Consider the following 14,852-nt stretch of genomic DNA (forward strand, 5'->3'; position numbering starts at 1 on the left):
AGTCACACAGTGGGGATCAAACCCGTGACCTTCCTGAAGACTGAAATATGGCAACAATGGAGATGCGTACGGGGCTACGTTCTACTATGTAGTATTAAGCAGTTTTACCTCTTGCTCTGATTAAGTATAACATTTATCAAGCGCATTGGAATATGTGTATAATTTGACTTAGGCACTGTCTTCTATCTGCATGTATGTAGACAATATCGGTCAAACATCCCGAATGAATATCGTGCTGGTATAGTTAACGCAAAATAAAACCATATCGGACCTGTATAGGACTAATTTGCATTATGCTTTGTGGGTACGTTCCTGAAGAAAGCATTTTGAATAAAGCTCTTGATTACGTCCTGGCCGTGAAATACAAATTGACCGAAGGCGTTCTTGTCTTTTGTTTCTGAAGTTCTTTATCTAGTTCGGAATCGCAAGGTATACGGGGAATTAGTGCGTCCGACGTAGAGTCGTACGCTAGCACACCTTCGGCGTTAAAGTCGAACAAACGTCGTTTACGTTACGACATTTTAGAAGAGACGGGGAACACAAAGATCTTGTTTCTAGACAGCAGCTTAGCATGCTTTTCTCTAAAACAGAACATGTGTCGTCACAAAGTCGTTTACAGGAACGTTCTCACTCGCATTCTAGTAGTGAAAAAGTCAACACTTTCAAGGCACGTGATCGAGTCGTCCGAATGTTCGGAAAATAAAGACAGTAGAGTTTCTTAGTTTTCTACAATATCAACCGACCTCTGTCATGAAAATTGATGAAGTTTTTGTATGAAACTTTAAGTGAAGACGCTATAATCACCAAGGCTTATATAAACAAAAAGCACCTGTTTCTTAACAGGTGCTTTAAGTTTATATAAGCCATTATGATTATCAGACACAAGTTATTGGCAATGGCTTCTTATGTCGGACACGAAATTATTCGACAACATTATATGAGGAGAACTTTGGTTTATTTCCTATCGATGAAAGGTACCTAGTCTTTGATATCTTGTAAACCATTTTGGAAGCAAGACTTTACGAAGAATACGGGCAGAGCACTATTTTCACAGCCGTACAAAATGGCTGTAAAGACAGAATATCGGGCACAGCAAACAGCACGGCTTGGAATAATTATTCAGGGATACATGAACCAAGGCTTGGCAAATTCTGGTGGATAGCATTAGTTCACATGATTTGGTATGTAAAGCTGTGAGAGTAAAATCAATGGCATTTTTGTTATGTCTCCTTAATGCCTTGACCAAATTAGCCGGACTTGCGCAGCCAATCACATCAAAAGACCATGTCAGGCACTTCATTGTATGGTCATCAGGATTCAAACGATTGTACTAACCTGCCGTTGTTCTGAGAAGGTTATGGTGCAAGTATTTAGTCTATACCGTAGTGACGCAAATAAAAAAGAGGCATTTGAAATGTGTTACATGAAATGAAGAAAACAGAGCGCAAGCGTAAAACTTCACAAGAGCGTACACCAGTACGGAATACCGTTAGTGCCATCATGGTGACACATTAACATCCAGAGAGCGCCAATGCGATAGTGCGATGGCGACATTGCGATAGTACGATGGCGACATTGCGATAGTACGATAGCGACAATGCGACAACGCGATAGTTGCAAACCTTTCCAGCAATTTTCTAAATCCGAAGTTTCCTCGCACAACCGAACGTTATGGTTTAGAGCCTGGAAGCTCCTGGATATTGGGTTACACGGCCAGATCAGAGCAGACCAGTGGGACTTTTTTTGTAAGGACGTCTCAGAGTGGGAAACACTGCTGACAAAGGGCAAGATAAATGTCATAGCAAAATGTCATCAAATACATGTAGTGGCTCGGATTTCTTTGTTTATGGATAACTGGGATCAAAACGGATCGATGGGTTTCCGACCTTCTTCAGACAGGCAACACAATGGAGTTCGATCAGAAACCTCCGCTTTTATGAGTAAAACAAACCAACGTTTTAAATTACTTGAAACATAACATTCAGTGTTTTTTAGCAAAAAGTGCAATATAAATTGTAGCAATGTAGCATCGGTTACAGTTGTGCCGGCAAGGCTTTTAACGTAGAAATATGCGTGTTGCAATCTCATTGAAATAACTGTTGCCATGTAGTGCTGACCAAACAAAATATTAACCACTGCCATCGGCCAGATTGTAATCAGAGAGAATAGTTCAGTGTAAATTGTTGATAAAAAACATCACATTGACAAAAATGCACTTGGATATTGAAAACAAAATGTTAATCAAATGTGTATGCGATGAATTTTCTGTCTGCTAATTTGAATTCAGTTGTATTATTTCTCCGTGCTATTACCTCTCTCTGTTGGTAAAGAATGAATTCTGCAACGCCTTCGTATTGAAAAATTTTCTACTTTGGCCAATCTGATTCTTTGGGATATTGATAGAGAATTCTTCATTAAACACACGGCTAGACATATAGAATCCAACATGTTGCTGTTCTTCTTTTCACAATGCATACATTACTGGACTACTACTAGTATGTTACGTTTCAAAAATCTGGAGATATGGAGTCTTTTCGTGTTGTGCCGATCCTTAGTTATTGTGTTGGCAGGTTGGCCTTTACAGGGGCCTTTTCACGTTATGGTTAATTGACGAAATTAAAAAAAAATTGTTTCAGATTAACAAATTTTCGTTTTAGTTATGATAATTGTGAGGAAACCCTTATACTGATCATTCACCTACTCTAAAATATCCATTATATGCATCTTTTGGCGATTTAAAAACCTAAAAATGATAACGCGTTGCAACGCGAAACGATTAAAAACTGTGGAGAGTTTTGTTGTTTTCGTTTAATGTTGTAACACTACGAGGATTGCTTATATTAAGTATAAAATACATCTCTCATTGTATGAGCACGGATGGTCGAGTGGTCTAAGCGTTAGACTTTTACTTCAAGGGTCAGTAGTTCGAGCCAAGTTGAGGGTTACTTTTTTTCTTACTTTAATTTTATTCTTTTTTTACTGGAGCTTTTTAGATCCAATGTTTTACATTTATCAATATAAAGCATTTAATGACAAATTTACAATATCTGCAAAAATCTGTGAAAAGGTCCCTTTAATACGTCGTTCATAGCCGTTGTGACCATCCTTCATTATGGTGTTTGCAGATGGGCCATTTAATACGTCGTTCATAGCCGTAAAGTTTCCTTCGTTTAATTTCTAATGAAGCAACGCCTTTTATTTTCAGTTTTATTTTTAATAAATAAATAAAAATAATAAAGCAAAAACATTTCAATGCATGGAATTTGGTAGAACTGATCAACATATGTCCGTAGTTTCGTGCATTTAATGTCTTCAATATGTGTCAATAAACGCGTCTATTTCTTGACAAAGGTCTTTCTCAGCTATCAGCGTCGATATTTAAGCTGGCATATAAGATAAGAGATGACCGTCTGATTGTTGTTGTTTCGTTTTTATTGAGTATGATAGTTGTTCATTACGGATTCCAAAAAAGCAAGGCATTTTCAAGCAATAATTTATTGCGAAAATATGTAGGAAATATATGCATCAAAGCGGATATAAGGGAAAACAATATTGATTAAAAGCAATTTCAATCAAAAAGCAATAAGCTACAGAGGGCATACAATCTCGTCGGTTGAACAATCCGTCGTCTTCATCGTCGGGTAGTGAGATAAGGTGCCAGTGGACATCGACACCTTATGGTCGCTGATATTTTGTGAACGACTGTCTTCTATCGGACCAGTCTAATATTCTGCAAAAGAACATTATTATAATACATCAGCCATGTGTTGTTGGAAAAACACTGAACAGCTTTTTAATTGTTTACTGAGAATGGATATGATATAAAATGTTGTGTGACTCAACATCAATACTTTAAGGCTTACGATGTAAACTAAACGGACGACGCACTCAAAGCGTTTTAATAAATTAACCTTTTGTGTGCGGACGCGTCCATTGGCTTAAAGTGTATTACATGTTACTTGTCGCTTTCTTCTTTGATATTTAACGATGTGTTATTGGCCGCCAACTTTAACGTTATGTTAATAATGTGTTATTATACGCTCAGTTTATCGTTTTGTTAAGCAAGTGTTATTGTACACTGAGTTTAACATCATGCAAATGATGTTGTATTGGACGCTTACTTTTACCGCCTCCTCCGCGTCCAGCACCGCCAAAACCGCCACCGGAAACGCTGAAGCCGCCACCAAATGCTCCACCCACACCAGCGGGGCCACCGGCAACTGGACCGCCTGCAAAAGGACCAAGACCGGAAGGACCGGATCCGCCGCTAAAGAGCGGAAGCAGATCCTGAGAAAAATCCGCCTCCTGATGGGCCTCCGGAAACTGGGCCGCCGATTGGGCTGGAAGGGGCAAGACCGCCTGTAGATCCACCGGCAGAGGGGGCGCCTGCAAAAGGACCTGGACCGGAAGGACCGAACCCGCCGGGTTCATTACCTGAAGTTGATCCTGAGAATAATCCGCCTCTTGATGGGCCTCATGAAACTGGGCCGCCGATTGGGCCGGAAGTAGGAAAGCCGCCTGTAGATTCACTGACAGAGGGACCGCCTGCAAACGGACCTGGACCGGAACCACCGCTAAAGAATCCGCCACCTGAAGCAGATCCTGAGAAAAATCCACCTCCTGATGGGCCTCCGGAAACTGGGCCGCCGATTAGGCCGGAAGGAGCAAGACCGCCGGTAAATCCACCGGCAGAGGGACCGCCTGCAAAAGGACCTTGACCGGAAGGACCGGAACCGCCGCTAATGAATCCCTCATTTGAAGCAGATTCTGAGAAAAATCCGCCTCCTGATGGGACTCCGGAAACTGGGCCGCCGATTGGGCCGGAAGGAGCAAAACCGCCTGTAGATCCGATGAAGAAGCCGCTACCGCAACCAGATCCAGAGATGAAGATTCCTCCGGACGGGCCGCCAGCAGAGGGTCCGCTTGGACCTCCGGATGGAGCTCCAGTAATTATAATTTTTACGCCCGCTGAACCGCCGGCGCTTCCGGTTGTACCACCAGTTCTCCATTCGCCCCCAGTTCCCCAACTACCGGAAGCACCGCCACCAGTTCCAGATCCGCCAGTCCAGCCTTCAGTTAGACCACCTTGGGCACCCCATGAGCCTCCGCCGCTCCATCCAGTCTGACCTCCCGAACCACCTTGACCACCCCCGGATCCTGCGCCACCAGTTCCTGATCTTCCTCCCCAGCTGGCGCCGGTTCTAAAGCCTCCTCCAGCGGAAAATATACCACCACCATCAACGTTAAATCCACCGCCATGTCCCCCTGGAAATACAAATTTGAATTACTGAGTACATGTACGTGCAAATATGTACAGAAGAGCTACTGCGATCACGACAAGCCACTTCCTGTCGCCTGTCCAGAAATATTTTACATATTTCTTAATGTTCGTTTAAGTTGTAAGAAATAGCTTTGAGTGGAATATTTCCTTGCTTCTTCAATACTCCTCCTTTAGCGGTACATCTTAAAGGATGTCTAAATCCTTTTCAGAAATTAAGGGTTTGTATCGCAGTGATGTCTGCATGAGGGTTAATGTTTTTTTTTCTTTCTCATTATTCAAATTCCGTGAAATGTAACAATTATACAATCAAAATGACGCGTCGGTGACAATACTGGAAAACACGAAATACAATTTATTTAAGCTATTTCACGCATGTTTGTATAGCACTCCATGATTTTGCTACACGAAGGACACGCTATTATTTGAGACTCGTTCTGGGAAAACAGGGCTTAATGCAAGTGCGCTTTCATGATATTTTTTTTACATTAAGTGTCTGCTTAGCAAAAAACCAGTTTAGGCAGACATTATGGTGCCTGATTAGCCTGTGCTGACTGCTTAGGCTAATCTGGAGCGACTCTACGCACATGCATTAAGCCCTGTTATCCCAGAACAAGGCTCATTTCGTGGGCGTGTCGTGAATACTCAGGACTCTTGATGGGACGAGATAGACGGAACACTTCACCTTCAGCTATCAAAATAACATTTTTTCTTGATATCGACTAATGACTTAGTGCAGTACTTGTCTAAAAACATAAACATCTCGATAATGTTAAGCATGTTTAATACATTAGGAATATCTTTGTAGTAAAAAAAACAACACTTACTAAACGAATAAAATATAAAATGGACGTTTATTATGACTATTATTAAAAACGATACTGGTTTAATTAAAAAAAAACAGAATATTTTGGATTTTTGACTGAAATAAAGATTGTAAGATATGTGCCGTCCTCATTTGAAACCAGGCAAAATGCATATTCGTAAAGCATCGTCCCAGATACGGCTTTAGAGTTCGCGCAGGCTAATCAGGGACAACAAGTTCCGCTTTTATGGAATATTTTGTTGACAGGAAGTCTCTTTTAAACGAACATCTAGTTAAGGCGGAAAGTGTCTTCCCTGATTAGCCTGTGTGGACTGCATATGCTAATCTGCAGTGTGGACTGCACATGCTAATCTGGGAAGACACTTTACGCACATGCTTTAAGCCCCGTTTTCCCAGAGTGAGGCTCATATTCAAACTAAAACTATTCCCCTACCTTTACCGACGGCTGTGACGGTGCCGACGAAAAGTGTCGTCAACAAGAACACGTTCATCTTAGATTGTCTGCAGAACCACAGATCATAAAGAATAACATTTTAGTCATGGAGTATGTGTTAAGAGAGTTATAAATTTCGAGACATTTTAAGTTGGACTCTTCTGTGAAATACACAATTAGCGTTTTAAGCAGTATTTAGCAAAACACGCGTGATTTATTTATTTTCTTGCTTCAAAAAGACTTGTTTTAAAATTTTCGTAGTGCTAAAAAATGTCACTAACTGAATATACTATACAAAAATTAATATTAAAAAATATGCCAAAGAAAAAGACAAACATAATATGAATTCCCTTAGTTTCGAACTAGGGACCTCTAAGCAAAAGATAACAGGCTGCCAATACACCGTCCTGGACTTTGACTGTGCATGGCTGTTAACACGCTAAGTCAATAATGCAAGTTTTTTTTAACATATCGATGCAAACTTTTTAAAACGGTTATTTTTTCGTCCCATTTTGATTGATGATTATTTATGCAATACAATATATTTGAGACAAGGCTGGATTGTTATTTTCCTAGTTGGAATATTATCCATACGATCTTTTTTGAAATTCGACATTTTCTTTTAAATTGTCATTTCCAAAATTCCCTTTAAGATAGGAAAAGATCACTTGCACACAAATCTAATGATGTAGCAGAATCTGGTCTATGTTTCATAGATACAGTTGTATGAAATGAGTTTTTAAAAAACGTTATACAGTGTATTTTATATATTTAAATTTATACATTTTTAATACATAAATTATCTTTTTTTCGAGCTAGCGACTTTTACTTAATAATACAAGTTCATTTGTATTCAACATTTTAGCATAATAGTATTGTATTTGTTATTTATGTCACGTTTACAATAAACGTTTACTTCGTAAATAGTTTATTCTTGATTTCGCGGTACGTTTAATAATGCAGTGACGCAAATAAAAAAGAGGCATTTGAAATGTGTTACATGAACTGAAGAAAACAGAGTATGCGTAAAACTTCGCAAGAGCGTACAACAGTACGGAATAGCGTTAGTGCCATCGTGGTGACACATTAACATCCAGAGAGCGCCAATGCGATAGTACGATGGCGACAATGTGATAGTGCGATGGCGACAATGCGATAGTACGATGGCGACATTGCGATAGTACGATGGCGACAATGTGACAACGCGATAGTTGCAAACCATTCCAGCAATTTTCAAAATTCCGAAGTTTTCTCGCACAACCGAACGTTATGGTTTAGAGCCAGGAAGCTCATGGACATTTGGTTACACGGCCAGATCAGAGCAGACCAGTGGGACTTTTTTTCTAAGGACGTCTCAGAGTGGGAAACACTGCTGACAAAGGGCAAGATTAATGTCATAGCAAAATGTCATCAAATACATGTAGTGGATCGGATTTCTTTGTTTATGGATGAATGGGATCAAAACGGATCGATGGATTTCCGACCTTCTTCAGACAGGTAACACCATGGAGTTCGATAAGAAACCTCCGCTTTTAGGAGTAAAACAAACCAACGTTTTAAATTACTTGAAACGTAACATTCAGTGTTTTTTAGCAAAAAGTGATATATAAGTTGTAGCAATGTAGCATCGGTTACAATTGTGCCGGCAAAGCTTTTAACGTAGAAATATGCATGTCGCAATCTCATTGAAATAACTGTTGCCATGTAGTGCTGACCAAACAAAATATTAACCACTGCAATCGGCCAGATTGTAATCAGAGAGAATAGTTCAGTGCAAATTGTTGATATAAAACATCACATTGACAAAAATGCACTTGGATATTGAAAACAAAATGTTAATCAAATGTGTATGCGATGAATTTGTTGTCTGCTAATTTGAAATCAGTTGTATTAATTCTCTGTGCTATTACCTCTCTCTGTTGGTAAAGAATGAATTCTGCAACGCCTTCGTATTGAATTATTACTACTTTTGCCAATCTGATTCTTGGGCATATTGATAGAGAATTCTTCATTAAACACACGGCTAGACATATAGAATTCAACATGTTGCTGTTCTTCTTTTCACAATGCATACATTTCTGGACTACTAAGTTATGTTTCAAGAATCTGGAGATATGCAGTCTTTTTGTGTTGTGCCGATCCTTAGTTATTGTGTTGGCAGGTGGGCCTTTACAGGGGCCTTTTCACGTTATGGCAAACTGACAAAATTAAAAAAAAATGTTTCATATTAACAAATTTTCGTTTTAGTTATGATATTTGTGAGGAAACCCTAATACTGATCATTTACCATGCTCTAAAATATCCATTATATGCATCTTTTGGCGATTTAAAAACCTAAAAATGATAACGCGTTGCAACGCGAAACGATTAAAAACTGTGGAGAGTTTTGTTGTTTTCGTTTAATGTTGTAACACTACGAGGATTGCTTATATTAAGTATAAAATACATCTCTTATTGTATGAGCACGGATGGTCGAGTGGTCTAAGCGTTAGACTTTTACTTCAGGGGTCAGTAGTTCGAGCCCAGTTGAGGGTTACTTTTTTTCTTTCTTTAATTTTATTCTTATTTTTACTGGAGCTTTTTAGATCCAATGTTTTACATTTATCAATATAAAGCATTTAATGACAAATTTACAATATCTGCAAAAATCTGTGAAAAGGTCCCTTTTACACGTCGTTCATAGCCGTTGTGCCCATCCTTCATTATGGTGTTTGCAGATGGGCCTTTTAATACGTCGTTCATAGCCGTTAAGTTTCCTTCGTTTAATTTCTAATGAAGCAACGTCTTTTATTTTCAGTTTTAATTTTAATAAATGAATAAAAATAATGTAGCAAAAACATTTCAATGCATGGATTTTGGTAGAACTGATCAACATATGTCTGTAGTTTCGTGCATTTAATGTATTCAATATGTGTCAATAAACGTGTCTATTTCTTGACAAAGGTCTTTCTCAGCTATCAGCGTCGATATTTAAGCTGGCATATAAGATAAGAGATGACCGTCTGATTGTTGTTGTTTCGTTTTTATTGAGTATGATACTTGTTCATTACGGATTCCCAAAAAGCAAGGCATTTTCGAGCAATAAATTGCGAAAATATGTAGGAAATATATGCATCAAAGCGGATATAAGGGAAAACAATATTGATTAAAAGCAACTTCAATCAAAAAGCAATAAGCTACAGAGGGCATAAAATCTCGTCGGTTGAACAATCCGTCGTCTTCATCATCGGGTAGTGAGATAAGGTGCCAGTGGACACCGACACCTTATGGTCGCTGATATTTTGTGAACGACTGTCTTCTATCGGACCAGTCTAATATTCTGCAAAAGAACATTATTATAATACATTAGCCATGTGTTGTTGGAAAAACAATGAGCAGCTTTTTAATTGCTTACTGAGAATGGATATGATATAAAATGTTGTGTGACTCAACATCAATACTTCAAGGCTTAAGATGAAAACTAAACGGACGACGCACTCAAAGCGTTTTAATAAATTTACATTTTGTGTGCGGACGCATTCATTGGCTTAAAGTGAATTACATGTTACTTGTCGCTTTCTTCTTCGATATTTAACGATGTGTTATTGGCCGCCAACTTTAACGTTATGTTAATAATGTGTTATTATACGCTCACTTTATCGTTTTGTTAAGGAAGTGTTATTGTACACTGAGTTTAACATCATGCAAATGATGTTGTATCGGACGCTTACTTTTACCACCTCCTCCGCGTCCAGCACCGCCAAAACCGCCACCGGAAACGCTGAAGCCGCCACCAAATGCTCCACCCACACCAGCGGGGCCACCGGCAGATGGACCGCCTGCTAAAGGACCTGGACCGGAAGGACCGGATCCGCCGCTAAAGAATCCGCCACCTGAAGCAGATCCTGAGAAAAATCCGCCTCCTGATGGGCCACCGGAAACTGGGTCGCCGATTGGGCCGGAAGGGGCAAGACCGCCTGTTGATACACCGGCAGAGGGGGCGCCTGCAAAAGGACCTGGACCGGAAGGACCGAACCCGCCGCTAAAGGATCCCTCACCTGAAGTTGAGCCTGAGAAAAATCCGCCTCTTGATGGGCCTCCTGAAACTGGGCCGCCGATTGGGCCGGAAGCAGGAAAGCCGCCTGTAGATCCACCGACAGAGGGACCGCCTGCAAACGGACCTGGACCGGAACCGCCGCGAAAGAATCCGCCACCTGAAGCAGATCCTGAGAAAAATCCACCTCCTGATGGGCCTCCGGAAACTGGGCCGCCGATTGGGCCGGAAGGAGCAAGACCGCCGGGACCGCCTGCAAAAGGACCTGGACCCGAAGGACCGGAACCGCCGCTTAAGAATCCCTCACCTGAAGAAGATTCTGAGAAAAATCCGCCTACTGATAGGCCTCCGGAAACTGGGCCGCCGATTGGGCCGGAAGGAGCAAAACCGCCTGTAGATCCACTGAAGGAGCCGCTACCGGAACCAGATCCAGAGATGAAGGTTCCTCCGGACGGGCCGCCAGCAGAGGGTCCGCTTGGACCTCCGGATCGAGCTCCAGTTATTATAATTTTTACGCCCGCTGAACCGCCGGCGCTTCCGGTTGTACCATCAGTTCGCCATTCGCCACCAGTTCCCCAACTACCGGAAGCACCGCCACCAGTTCCAGATCCGCCAGTCCAGCCTCCAGTTAGACCACCTTGGGCACCCCATGAGCCTCCGCCGCTCCATCCAGTCTGACCTCCCGATCCACCTTGACCACCTCCGGATCCTGCGCCACCAGTTCCTGATCTTCCTCCCCAGCTGGCGCCGGTTCTAAAGCCTCCTCCAGCGGAAAAAAATACCACCACCACCAACATTAAATCCACCCCCATGTCCCCCTGGAAATACAAATTTGAATTACTGAGTACATGTACGTGCAAATATGTACAGAAGAGCTACTGCGATCACGACAAGCCACTTCCTGTCGCCTGTCCAGAAATATTTTACATATGTCTTAATGTTCGTTTAAGTTGTAAGAAACAGCTTTGAGTGGAATATTTCCTTGCTTCTTCAATACGCCTCCATTAACGGTACATCTTAAAGGATGTCTAAATCCTTTTCAGAAATGAAGGGTTTGTATCGCAGTTATGTCTGCATGAGGGTTAATGTTGTTGTTTTTTTTCTTTCTCATTATTCAAATTCCGTGAAATGTAACAATTATACAATCAAAATGACGCGTCGGTGACAATACTGGAAAACACGAAATACGATTTATTTAAGCTATTTCACGCATGTTTGTATAGCACTCCATGATTTTGCTTCACGAAGGACACGCTATCATTTGAGACTCGTTCTGGGAAAACAGGGCTTAATGCAAGTGCGCTTTCATGATTTTTTTTTACAGGAAGTGTCTGCTTAGCAAAAATCCAGTTAAGGCAGAAATTATGGTGCCTGATTAGCATGTGCTGACTGCTTCGGCTAATCTGGAGCGACACTACGCACATGCATTAAGCCCTGTTATCCCAGAACAAGGCTCATTTCGTGGGCGTGTCGTGAATACTCAGGACTCTTGATGGGACGAGATAGACGGAATACTTCATCTTCAGCTATCAAAATAACATTTTTTTCTTGATATCGACTAAAGACTTAGTGCAGTACTTGTCTAAAACATATTGACATCTCGATAATGTTAAGCATGTTTAATGAATTAGGAATATCTTTGTAGTAAAAAACAACAACACTTACTAAACGAATAAAATCTAAAATGGAAGTTTATTATGAATATTATTAAAAACGATACTGGTTTAATTAAAACAACAACAGAATATATTTGATTTTTTGACTGAAATAAAGATTGTAAGATATGAGCCGCCCTCATTAGAAACCAGGCTTAATGCATATTCGTAAAGCATCGTCCCAGATAAGGCTTATGAGTTCGCGCAGGCTAATCAGGGACGACATGTTCCGCTTTTATGGAATATTTTGTTGAACGGAAGTCTCTTTTAAACGAACATCTAGTTAAGGCGGAAAGTGTCTTCCCTGATAAGCCTGTGTGGACTGCACGTGCTAATCTGGGAAGACACTTTACGCACATGTATTAAGCCCCGTTTTCCCAGAGCGAGGCTCATATTCAAATAAAACTGTTTTTCTACCTTTACCGACGGCTGTGACGGTGCCGACGAAAAGTGTCGTCAACAAGAAAACGTTCATCTTAGATTGTCTGCAGAACCACAGAACATAAAGAATGACATTTTAGTCATGGAGTATGTGTTAAGAGAGTTATAAATTTCGAGACATTTTAAGTTGGACTCTTCTGTGAAATACACAATTAGCGTTTTTAGCAGTTTTTAGCAAAACACGCGTGATTTATTTATTTTTTTTGCTTCAAAAAGACTTGTTTAAACATTTTCGTAGTGCTAAAAAATGTCACTAACTGAATATACAATACAAAAATTAATATTAAAAAATATGCCAAAGAAAAAGACAAACATAATCTGAATTCCCTTAGTTTCGAACTAGGGACCTCTAAGCAAAAGATAACAGGCTGCCAATACACCGTCCTGGACTTTGACTGTGCATGGCTGTTAACACGCTAAGTCAGTTATACAAGTTTTTGTTAACTTATCGATGCAAACGTTTTAAAACGGTTAATTTTTCGTCCCATTTTGATTGATGATTATAAATGCAATACAATATATTTGAGACAAGGCTGGTTTGTTATTTTCCTAGTTGGAATATTATCCATACGATCTTTTTTGAAATTTGACATTTTCTTTTAAATTGTCAGTTTCCAAAACTCCCTTTAAGATAGGAAAATATCACTTGCACACAAATCTAATGATGTAGCAGAATCTGGTCTATGTTTTATAGATACAGTTGTATGAAATGAGTGTTTAAAAAAACGTTCTACAGTGTATTTTATATATTTAAATTTATACATTTTTAATACATAAATTATCTTTTTTTCGAGCTAGCGACTCTTACTTAATAATACAAGTTCATTTGTATTCAACATTTTAGCATAATAGTATTGTATTTGTTATTTATGCCGCGTTTACAATAAACGTTTACTTCGTAACCTCTGGATTACCTGCCCCTTTGTATACAAAGAGTCAGGCACAGACGAAGTAATGGCGGACGCGATGGAAATAGTAAGTTAACTAGCAAATATTAAAAGGTGGTTCGTTTTGAAAGTATTTATTTCCCGATCAGTATTATAATTAATTATTTCAATGGTATGAATCATTTTCACGGAACGATTGATTTTGTATGAGATATTTCATTCTTCATAAGTTGAATAGTTTTCGGATAAATTAATGGAAAATGTAATTTCGGATAATACACAAGAGGAAGAAAATGACATGTGCGGGACTAAAACCTGTGATCATCATTATTCTATTATGACTACAGACTGAGCTTAAATCGAGATGCTTGTAATTTTCCATGGTGGGATAATAATCCTGTGTAACAAAGGTATAATAATTTAGACTAGCCCTGACACTATACTTCTTTCTTCTTTTTTTCAGGTTATAAACAGCCAGTCAATTACAGATGCATTGCAGAAATATTGTTCAGAATTCCAAACTAATATATCAGAGCTCAAACCACTACAGTTTAAAGCAGTACAAACATTATAATCAAAAAAAGACTGCATCTGCGCTCTACCCACTGGTTATGGCAAATCATTAATTTACGAAATTTTACCTTTTATTGTTCCAAAATGTATTGTGATTGTTATTGTGCCTTTAAATGCCATAATAGAACAGCAAATACTGAAACTCTATGGACAATCTTTTTCTATGTCTATGCAGGGGTTCCGCTGTCGATCGCCATTGGCGCCAAATGGCGCTAAATTTTTAAATGTGGCTCCAATTTTTTAAAAGTGGCGAATTTAAAAAAATCGGTAAAATCCTATCCCAAAATGTACTGCGAGTCGAAAGCTAGCGACCAGCGTCTGTCAGTTGTAAATAGTGATTTACGACGATGTAAGCGACCTACAGTGCAGAGTGCATTAGAAATCACCGAAGCGTGTAAGTGTTACAAACGGTGTTTTTACTGCTAATTGTCAAGTTTTATGGGGGTTATTATCGGATTAACGGCTCCTTTATGATATTGAGCAATAAGTTAAGTAACACGGGGACAAACTGTCACGACGATCAATAATTTTAATGATTATTAGGGCCGCTATTTCTTTGTTAAAATCAAAACCATGGGGCTGGCAAAAGCATTTAATTACTCCACATCAACAAATAAAAACTTGTTTCAACAGGTATTTGTGAGCATTTCTGTTTAATAGATTCATTATTGTAATGTTCTGGGAAGGATATAAATTGATTAAGATAACAATTTCTGATTTAAATAT

General features: G+C 39.6%; 2 protein-coding genes and 1 long non-coding RNA gene across 3 annotated transcripts; 1 reads left to right on the forward strand and 2 right to left on the reverse strand.

Annotated features, from left to right (window-relative positions):
• Positions 1–3,414: 3,414 nt before the first annotated feature.
• On the reverse strand, positions 3,415–4,255 carry LOC127839099 (uncharacterized). The gene is made up of 2 exons (XR_008030148.1): positions 4,122–4,255; positions 3,415–3,730 (listed from the first exon to the last, which is right to left on the reverse strand). It is a non-coding gene; the product is annotated as an uncharacterized LOC127839099 (long non-coding RNA).
• Positions 4,256–4,474: 219 nt separating this feature from the next.
• On the reverse strand, positions 4,475–6,595 carry LOC127839789 (uncharacterized). The gene is made up of 2 exons (XM_052368175.1): positions 6,538–6,595; positions 4,475–5,265 (listed from the first exon to the last, which is right to left on the reverse strand). Exons 1-2 carry the CDS (start codon positions 6,593–6,595, stop codon positions 4,475–4,477), a joined length of 849 nt encoding a protein of 282 aa, XP_052224135.1.
• Positions 6,596–7,985: 1,390 nt separating this feature from the next.
• LOC127839790 (basic proline-rich protein-like) lies at positions 7,986–11,327 on the forward strand. The gene is made up of 3 exons (XM_052368176.1): positions 7,986–8,034; positions 10,272–11,011; positions 11,142–11,327. The coding sequence occupies exons 1-3, from the start codon at positions 7,986–7,988 to the stop codon at positions 11,325–11,327; spliced, it is 975 nt and encodes a 324-aa protein (XP_052224136.1).
• Positions 11,328–14,852: the final 3,525 nt, after the last annotated feature.

This window comes from Dreissena polymorpha, chromosome 7 (assembly GCF_020536995.1).
Source record: "Dreissena polymorpha isolate Duluth1 chromosome 7, UMN_Dpol_1.0, whole genome shotgun sequence".
Classification (NCBI taxonomy): domain Eukaryota; kingdom Metazoa; phylum Mollusca; class Bivalvia; order Myida; family Dreissenidae; genus Dreissena; species Dreissena polymorpha.